Genomic DNA, 10,181 nt, shown 5'->3' on the forward strand with positions numbered 1-10,181 from the left:
TATCATCTCTGTGATTTGCAATGAAGGTTTTTAAAATATCCATGTAGTTAATACATTGTTTACATGATTAATGCCACCAGCTCCTCAACTAGATATTTATAAATGTATTTTGGAACTGTTTCAGCCTTTGCTATAAAAATGATGTAGAGAGGCACACAGTGAGGTCCACAACGTGTTTGAAAATTATTACATGAATCAATAGCAGCTATGTGTGCCACATTTTCTTTCATTACTAAATGGTTAAATCATAGTCATATCTGATCTTTCAAAGCATATAAATTATCTGTACAGACATTTTGAAGCCAGAGATTTATTATTAAATTTTTTCCCCCACGGCCCTAACTTACAGCTTACAGAGCCAATTTTTCAGCTAACATATTCTTGGGAGAAGGAGAAGGGAGGGAGGTTTCTAGGCATAATGTGGGCATCAGGTTTCTGAATATTTAAAAATAAAGATGAAATGTGTTTATAAAATGTGCAAATGGAGTATAGCAACAATGATGTCTCAAAGCCAGGAAATTTAGAAATTCTGATTTCATTTTCAATCCATTTTCATTTGTTTGAAGAAGAATTTACCAAGTGCCTATAGGGTTCAGGTGCTATATTTTTAAGGAAAACTCACTTCATTGGCTGTGTGCGTATCAGTGTGTCTGTGCCTGTGTGCACACACAAAACCACTACAGATTTCTCTGTGGACTTAAAAAAATTCCAGGGCTCGCTTTTTAAGATTGAACTTCAGTGATTGGTTTTGTTTATTCAATAATTATTGACTAAATTAATTCAGTACATAGATTATATTTTCCTTTTAGATGGAAAGGAAATTTCTTTCTGTTTTGCAGGTTTGAAGATGCTCATAACTTGTTTGATGTGTTTTTTGTAGTGTCCATTTATGGAATTTGGTTTTATGATAAGGAAGAATGCCAAAGAATTGCAGAACTTATGAAAAAGTAAGTGCTGGAAGGATAAATATTTTTTTAGGCCTGGGGCTTTTGTTTGTTTTCTAAGTATATGTCATTACACTGTAATCTTAGCAGGATATAGCTTCTAGCAATCACTATAGCAATCTTTTTCCACAATGATCAGGAAAATATTTAACATTACTTAATAAATGAAAGGCCAAAGAAATGACTTACTACATTTTCCCTAGGTAAGATTTATCATCTAGAGTGACTCAACTCATTTTTTTCTGACTATATGAAATATATATGAGTTGTTCCAGATGGCAATTTTCTTTAATATTTTCCTCATTTGTAAATTAACAATTTTTTGCTTTGAAAAGTTATCAGTATGTTTCAGTAAAAAGAACATTCAGAGCCATCCTAAAAGGCTGTTCCAGATTCTCTAAAATCTTTCCTTTCCTTCCTCCCCCAAATGCTTTCCTGTAACTGTGTATACGCATTTGTAGGGCCTCATAGTTTCCTTCCATGGCTCAAACGGTGAATACTTAGGATAGTCTTTATTTTGAATCTCTTTGGAAATTGCAGAGTTATTATTAGCTTAGGGATCTGGAGACAGTCTCTCCCCCCACCCCCTTTTGTTTCTAGTCTCTTTCTTTTAATCTCATGATTCCCTGTGATTTGTCCTATTCTGCATTTCGGGGAACTTTAAAATTACTGTCTGACTTTTCAACTCTTGGTTTCCCTGATCACATGAACAGGAGGGCCCAGGTAAGCTTGCTTTCTCCTCTGCCATTGCTTGAGTCTTTGATCGGTTCTTGAGCCCTAGGACTGCTCACTGTGAGGCAATTATTTCCCTACTATTTATGGGGATGGGAACGAGCCTCAGAATGAAATGAGTTTCCTACACGTGCTGTGTCTCCACCTGGGACTGGGCTCAACCAAGCACATAGGATGGCCTCTGCCTACATGGTGTGACATTGCAGCTGTCTGCAAAAGAATCAGTTTCCACTTTTAAATCCTGAGGTAATAAAAATAGCTAAAGAGTGACCCCAGGAAAATTAAAAATGGGGAGAACCTTTTTATAAATAAGGCGGATTCCTGAAAATCTAGCTTGTGAGAGTTAATTTTAGGTAACTACCTCAAGTTGCAGATGGTGATTCAGTGTATTCAAACTGATCTTTACTACCATAACAGCTAGTTCCTGGAGCATTCGTGTTATTGTAAATCATGGAGTGGATAATAATAGCAGGATTTCATACAGATTATGAAATATCCTATAGCTCAGCCAAGAGGCCATGTTGAAATTGTCAGCATTCTGCAATAATCATTTAACAGCTTAGGCAGGAAATTGATTTTTACTGGTATTAAACAGCTGATTTAGATGGATTCAGATCCTTTTCCCAGTGAGAATTAAATTTCTTAGTAAATTCTCAGATCTCTTTTACTGTAAACTTATGACAGTAATGAAGAATTTGAGTTGAAAGTCAAAGCACACAAAAGGAAAATGTATTTTTTCATCATCACCAAGGATATGGAAGCAATCTGGTTTTGTGTATTGTTTTCAGGGCAAGCAAAGAATCTTTCTTTGCTCTAAATGGCTTTTTAAATGGTCCCTCATCTCAGAGTTAGAATGGCATCTTCAATGTGTTTCTAACTGCCAGAAACCTATAGGGTTTGAGTTGCTGGAATCAACCTTGCTTTGACTTCAAGGCACTCTGTAATGGGGTGGGGGGTGAGGATTCGGGGTGGAGGGGATCTCTTTGCCATGCAGTTGCCTCAATATATGAAAACACTAAATTGGATTTCCTCAGCAATTAATGATAGTGTCCATTCAAATATACTAATTGAAGAATTGATAAACTTTCTTCGAAAGGGGGCAGTAAGTGAATATTTTAGGCTTTGCAGTCCATACAGTCTCCGTTGCTCCTACTCAGCTCTGCCCTGGTAGAATGAAAGCAAAGCAGCCATAGACAATACAGGAGTGAACATGGCTATGTCTGTAGCTTTCTTTGCAAAAACAGGTGGTGGGCCAGAGTTGGCCTGCAGGTTATAGTTTTCTGGTCCCTGTGCTAGCCTCATATGTGTAGTCACGTGAACCCAGGATCTAAGCTCTCTTTTTCTCTTCCTTAAATTCCTAAGTAGTCTTCTTGCTAATACGGTTGTAATAGGACAAAAACAACTGGGTGAGAAATGGGTTGGTTTTACCCATTTGTGTTGACTTGGTTTTTCTTGTGTGGAATTCCCCTCTGTTTTTTAGCCTAACACAGTATGAGCAGTTGAAAGCCCACCAGGGAGCTGGAGCAAGACTCTCCCCAATGATCCTCAATTCAGGAGAGGGCGCAGAAGTAGATATCTTGCAAATGCTCACCAAGGCCAAAGATGAATACACAAAGGTGAGTTTTTGCCCTTCCTTGTGATACTTAACATACTTAAATTCCACACTGGGATTATTGTTGTTGAGAACTGTATGCTATTCTTTCCATCAAATAAAATTGCATTAAAAACAAAATCTCTTTATTTGCTTTTAGTAGGCAAAAGAAAACTGTTTGCTTTTAAGTGGATTAAAAGGTAGTGTGGTCACTTCTGGCCTGTTGGCTAAGATCAAGTATAAAAGGTAGTCTGAGAAATCAATAGCCTTGATAATAAAAATAGCATCCAGTTAGATGATTTACCAGGATAGAAGACCCCATTTATAGGAGCAATAAATGAATATAAAACTTTTCGTAATAAAATTCACAAGACATGGGCAAAATCTATATGAGGAATATGTTTAAAAACTTCTAAAAGGCGTAAAAATAGATTTGAACAGATGGACATATATGCCCTGTTCTTGGATAAGAAGATTTAACATAAAGCTCTCAGTTCTCCTTAGATCTCTAAATTTAAGGTGCTCCCTAAACAAATACCACTGGTTTCTTTTCTTCCTCCTCCTTCTTCTTCTTCCACCGCTCCCCCCCCCACCCCCAATCTAGATAAGCTCAGTCTAAGATTCATGTGGGAAAATGAGCAAGAAAGAATAGCTCAGAGAACCCTGGCAAAGAAGAACAGTATTGGCAGGGCCTAGAGGTGGGAGATATAGGGAGGGCAGACAGGTAGAGGATGGAACAGGCTCTAGCTGATGCTGAAGCATTGAAGCCTGAACATTGAAAGCAGATGGCTTTGGTGGTGTTGATACATAAACAGCCAGATAGACCAATTAAACAGATTTAAGATTCTAAGTCTATAAGTAGACTCAAATGTATATGAAATCTAGAATAAATGATCCCAAATCAGCTATTTGAATGAATTCCTAAATAAGTGGTATTGGGCAACTTATAGCCATTTGGAAAAATACAAAATCGAATCTGTACCTCACATCATATACCAGGGTAAATTCCAAATGTAACAGAAGTTTAAACGTAAAAATATAACTATCCAGGTACCAGAAGAAAACTCAAATGTATTTCTTCGTAATCGAGGAAAAGGGGACTCTTTCTAACTATGCCTTAAAACCCAAAAGCAATTAATTCAACTACATGAAAAATTTTTGAAAATGAACATTTTATAAGGTTTAAAAACAACACAAGCAAAATATAAAAAGATATAAAGCCAATTCAGAAAAAAATATTTACAATAAAGTAACAGGAAGAGGTTTAATTTCCCTATTTTAGAAAGAGCTCCCAAAAATTGAGAAGCAAGGGATTGAACACTTTCTGGAGAAATGGGCAAAAAATAAAATTAAGAAAAAAAAAATAAAAATCTTAGAATTTAGAAACTATCCAAAAGAAATATATATAACTGAATATCATGTTCTGACACAGTTACTTAGAAAAAACCTAGCATGACTTTGAAACCCAGTGTTTCCTTTTGGTGGGTTATATTTTAAGGACAAAAAGTACTGCAAGAAATTACAAACTTCACTAAGTGGTTTTATTGTTAGTAGCAATGTTGACATTGTAATTTTTCAACTGTTATGGATATGATAAATAAGAAATTATATAAATGTGGTTAGAACCAAAACCTTAGTGTAAGAGAAAAAAATCAAATCAATTAAAATTGTGTAATATTAAGTGGAAATATCAGAATTAGTTCATATTTTGTTTTTTAACTATAGAAACAAAAAGTATAAAGACTTCATCATTCTTGCCCTGAAAAGACATAGAAATAAATGACAATTCAGTAGCTATATGCAACTGTATTACCCAGATTGTTATTTTTAAATAATTATTTCCTCCTAAAATGTATCAGGGCTCTTTAAAGAAATTCCTGATAACAGGTCTGGACAGTAAAGTCAAACTAATAGGGTCATGTAAAAAGGACGTAGTAATCATGAAAAGACCACTGACCAAAGCATCAGATTCTAGTATCAGTGGGAATCACCGTAGTAGTTTGAAACACACAAAATATGTAAAAACCTATGAGTTGCTGGTGATGAGAGAAAGAGATAGCAAGCAAGCCAAAAACATCACACAAAACAAAACATAATACAGTAGAACCTTTATAGTTAACCACATCCCTACACTGACCACCTCCCTAAGTTGACCTAATTTTCATAGGCCAGACATGCACTACATGTACATATCAGTACAGCAGACCTAGTTCCTTATGTTGACCATCTCTGTATGTTGACCAGTTTGTTACAGTCCCTTTCAGAGGGTCAGCTTACAAAGGCTATACTGTAATTGGTTATCATTTGAAGGTGCCGAGGTACCAGCTCCTTCCTCTGAAAACTGATAATTATTGAGACTAGATTAAGTATTTATCCTGCCTACCCAGAATGGACTATAGTTCAGAGAAACCAAACAGCCCTGGGCGATGAGGGAAAGTTCTTCTCTACCAAAGAATTCCAACTAGTAAAAGTAGAGGGAGTAAAGGAACTTAAAAACAACCTAGTAAAATAATTGACTCAGGCAATGATCAGCCGTAATGTTAATGCTATGACAAAGGTAGGTGGAAACCTGACCGTGGAAGGAACAGACTGCCTCCCTCTGAGCCGCTCTGGTTGGATAACCAGGTATGGTGACCTCCCGTCGTGATACAGATGTGAGATGTACACAGCACCACCTTGACCACCTTGACATATTCTTGCCGAAAGGTTGATCCTGTATCTAAGCCTTGAGCTCTAACTTTCTGGTTTATAGAAAGTGAATGGGAATGGGGCAGGTGGAAAAAGAAATGGTGCCACAAGAGAACAATCAGAAAAATCCTGAATGAAGCGGGACTAATGGACAATTGACCAAGTTTCTGCAACATACCTTTGACTTGAATGTTAGACTGTGAGCTTCGGGACTACAAAGAATATCCTGATTCATCTTTATATCCCTGGTCATGTGCAGAGTACCTCACATGTGCGGGAACTAAATAATGGTTGCTGAATGAAGGAAGGAATATGAATGTGGATAAGCCACAGTTTCATTATCCCTCTCTCTCGTAGTGCCTGGACAGAGATACCTTAATCCCAGCTTCAGACAATAGCAACTATTTTTGCATTAGTATTTTTATTTAATTCTTCAAAATTCATTAAAATGTATCCTAATGCTAGTCACATCATTAGATAATTATACCTTATTCATTGTACTGTAGTAGGCTCATTAAAGATTAGTCTTTGAAAGGTGACAGTTCTGCCCCCTAGGAATTTAGGTTCAATGAAAACATAACAGTGGCAAATAAGTAATAAATATAAATATTAAACAAAAAAATGTTTTTTCTCTCCCTCTCTTCTCTCAACACAAACACATCTGTGCACACACATACTATATTGTTTGTATTTTTTCCATGGTATGCTACAGTGTTTTGACATCTTAAAAATCTTTCTGACTGAGTGGAGACTGCCCCTCTCAGAACCAGCCAGTTCTTAGAGACCACAAAGGAGTCAGCATGGAGTGTGCCTCTCTCACACACACTGACCAATCCAGAGCTACACCTGCTTTGTCTGGCTGGTACTATATTCCTCTGCCTTAATCTCTTTCCAGCCAGGCCAGGTTCCAGGCAACTACTGAAGTTATTCAGACTAGCCAGTCCTCAGCTGTTCACTGCCCTATCTTGCCTTTCCCAAGGAAATCCCAATAAAGGCACTAACCTATGATCTCCTGGAAGCTTCCATGTATGGCCCCCACGTAGTGTGCCATGCCTCTTGTTTCTTGTACCTGTGAGTATAATAAATGTATTGTCTTGACACTCTTTTGTGTCTCCTCTGTAGCCTCCGCTGAGTAACCATCACATAAAAGAACACACTCATATGTGGTTGTGAAGATTTAATTTAGGTCATCACTTTATACTATACCTACAACTTGAAATAGCTTGCCCCTCATTTTGTTTGCCTTTCAGAAACTGTATATCCTTTAAGGCCCAGTAAAAAATGCCACTTTTTTTACGTGAAGTTTTCCCAGATGTGTTCAGTCAAATAAATTATTCTTTCCAATGAACTGCCCAGCCTGTTACTATTTAGAACTTATTTTGTTCTCCGTTTATTACACGTAAGTCAACTTCTCTCACTACGCTGTAAACTCACTGGAGTTAAAACAATGTTCTATTCATCTTTATGCCCCCACAGATTTGTTGTTATACTGTTGACATAAAATGCAAATGTTTAATTAGACTGTCCTTTCCTCTAAAAATCAAATACATGTTATATACATAATGCCCATTGCTCTAGCTGTGAGATAAATAATAGAAGAAATTATTCCTTCTGCCATTAACAGCCAGATCTGTGTTAGCAACTTTCAAGTATACAAATATATTGTTATTAACTGTAGTCATCACAATATACAATAGACCTTCTTTTAAATTAAATCATAAACACGTAGATCATGAATACATTTATGCAGTACAATGTGCTGATTTCATATAGAATTAGGAACGCTTGCATCACACTGGTTTGTATATACCTCATCTCATTTACTTAATTATTGTGTTAACACAGTTAAACACTATACTAATAGATCCAACATGTACCCTTGCATTATGCACCATAGGTGTGATCCCACCATTCACTCTCCCTCGATCTGATCTCCTTCCCCCTTCCCATCCCCTTCTTCATCTTGGGCCATAGTTGTGATCTATTCTTCATATGAAAATGTAAGTGATTGTAAATTGGTTTCATGATAGCATTTACTACATTGAATATTGTTTCTTCCATTCTTGAGATACTTTACTAAGTAGGATATGTTCTGGCTCCATCCATGTAAACGTAAAGGAGGTAAAGGCTCCATCTTTTTAAAGGCTGTATAATATTCCATGGTGTACATATACCACAATTTATTAATCCACTCATGGGTCGATGGTCACTTGGGCTTCTTCCATAACTTGGCTATTATGAATTGAGCTTCAGTGAACAATCTGGTGCATATATCTTTGTTGTCAAGTGATTTTTGGTCTTTTGGATATACACCTAGTAGAGGAATTGCAGGATTAAATGGCAGGTCTACTTTTAGATCCCTGAGTATTCTCCATACTTCTTTCCAAAAGAGACATATTAGCTTGTACTCCCACCAGCAGTGCAGAAGTGTTCTCTTTTCTCCAAATCCATGCCAACATCTGTAGTTTTGGGATTTTGTGATGTGGGCCACTCTTATGGGAGTTAGATGATATCTCAAAGTGGTTTTGATTTGCATTTCTCTGATGATTAAAGATTATGAACATTTTTTCATGTGTCTGTAGGCCATGTGCCTATCTTCTTCAGAGAAGCTTCTGTTCAAGTCCCTTGCCTACAATGAAATGGGATTACTTGTTCTTATTAATAAGTTTGAGTTCTCTGTGGATTCTGCTTATCGAACCTTTGTCAGAAGCAAATATCCTTTTCCATTCTGAGGGCTGTCTGCTTGCTTTGCTTACTATTTTCTTGGCTGCGCAAAAGCTTTTTAGTTTGATCAGATCCCAGTAATGTATTTTTGGTGTTGCTTCAAATGCCCAGGGGGTCCTCCTCATAAAGTATTCTCCCAGGCCAATTTCTTCAAGTGTTTCTCCTGTACTCTTGCCAAGAATCATTTTAGTTGCATGTCTTAAGTTTAAATCTTTTATCCAGTGAGAGTCAATTTTTGTTAATGGTGAAAGGTGTGGGTCCAAGTTAAGTCTTCTATAAAAGTCTCCAGCCAGTTCTCCCAGCACCATTTGTTAAATAGGGAATCTTTCTCCCAATTTATATTTTTGATGGGCTTATCAAAGATCAAATGATGATAAGTGTCTGGGTTCATCTCTTGGTTCTCAATTCTGTTCCATACATCTACCTCTCTATTTTTGTGCCAGTACCATGCTGTTTTGATCACCATAGATTTATAGTATAATTTGAAGTCTACAATGTGATTCCTCCTGATTTGTTTTTATTTCTGAGTAATGTCTTGGCTATTCAAGGCTTTTTCTGGTTCCATATAAAACGAAGTACTATTTTTTCCAGATCTTTAAAGTATGATGGTGGTACTTTGATAGGGATTGCATTAAATTTGTAAATTGCTTTGGGTAATATGGACGTTTTCAAAATGTTGATTCTTCCCAAATATTTCATCTTCTTTGGCCAACTGTAAAGGGAATAGAGTCCTTGACTGTTTTTTTGGTTTGACTATTATTGGTATATATAAAAGCTATTCATTTGTGAGTATTGATTTTGTATCCTAAGACTACTGTAGTCCTTGATCACTTCTAAGAGTTTTATGGTTGAGTCCCTGGGGTTTTCCAGGTATAAAATCATATCATCTTATTGATCTCCTCTGACCCCATTTGTATACCCTTTATTGCCTTCTCTTGCCTGATTATGATGGCTAAGACTTCCATTACCATGTTAAAAAGCAATAGAGACAGTGGGCAATCTTGCCTAGTTCCTGATCTGAGTGGAAATGTTTTCAATTTTACTCCATTCCATATCATATTGGCTGTGGGTTTGCTGTAGATGGCCTTTATCAGTTTAAGAAAAGTCTCTTCTATACTTTCTTAAGTGTTCTGATCATGAAAAGATGCTGGATATTGTCAAAAGCTTTTTCTACATCTATTGAGAGAATCATATGGTCTTTGTTTTTTATTTTATTTATAGGCGAAATGCCTATATGCCTCTGGCCAAAAAAGCTGTTTGAGAGAGAACAGTGAAAAGACTTTGTGCAGGCATACTTATAAGAAACTGAGGCAGAATCTCATGTGGCCCGGTTAGTTGCAGGCCTAACATGACCAAGGCTTTGGCTGGAATAGCATTTTCAGAAATGTCCAGGTGTTAAGGAATTAAGGTTGACTTCATAAGGCCAATAAAAAAGCCCTTTGGAAAACTGGCCAGAAACCCATCAGTAACCTTTCCTGATCTATGGTAAGTAACAAAGGTCC

At 36.7% G+C, this 10,181-nt stretch overlaps 1 protein-coding gene across 1 annotated transcript in view; it reads left to right on the forward strand.

Annotated features, from left to right (window-relative positions):
* Window positions 1-10,181, forward strand: part of DCP1B (decapping mRNA 1B) — a 65,762-nt gene that overhangs the window by 38,399 nt on the left and 17,182 nt on the right. The window contains exons 4-5 of the mRNA XM_003795470.3: window positions 881-947; window positions 3,157-3,292. Of these exons, the coding sequence (XP_003795518.1) occupies window positions 881-947; window positions 3,157-3,292 (203 nt within the window). The remainder of the gene's footprint in view (window positions 1-880; window positions 948-3,156; window positions 3,293-10,181) is intronic.

Source organism: Otolemur garnettii, unplaced genomic scaffold, assembly GCF_000181295.1.
Source record: "Otolemur garnettii isolate 467f Iridium unplaced genomic scaffold, OtoGar3 scaffold00092, whole genome shotgun sequence".
Lineage (NCBI taxonomy): Eukaryota > Metazoa > Chordata > Mammalia > Primates > Galagidae > Otolemur > Otolemur garnettii.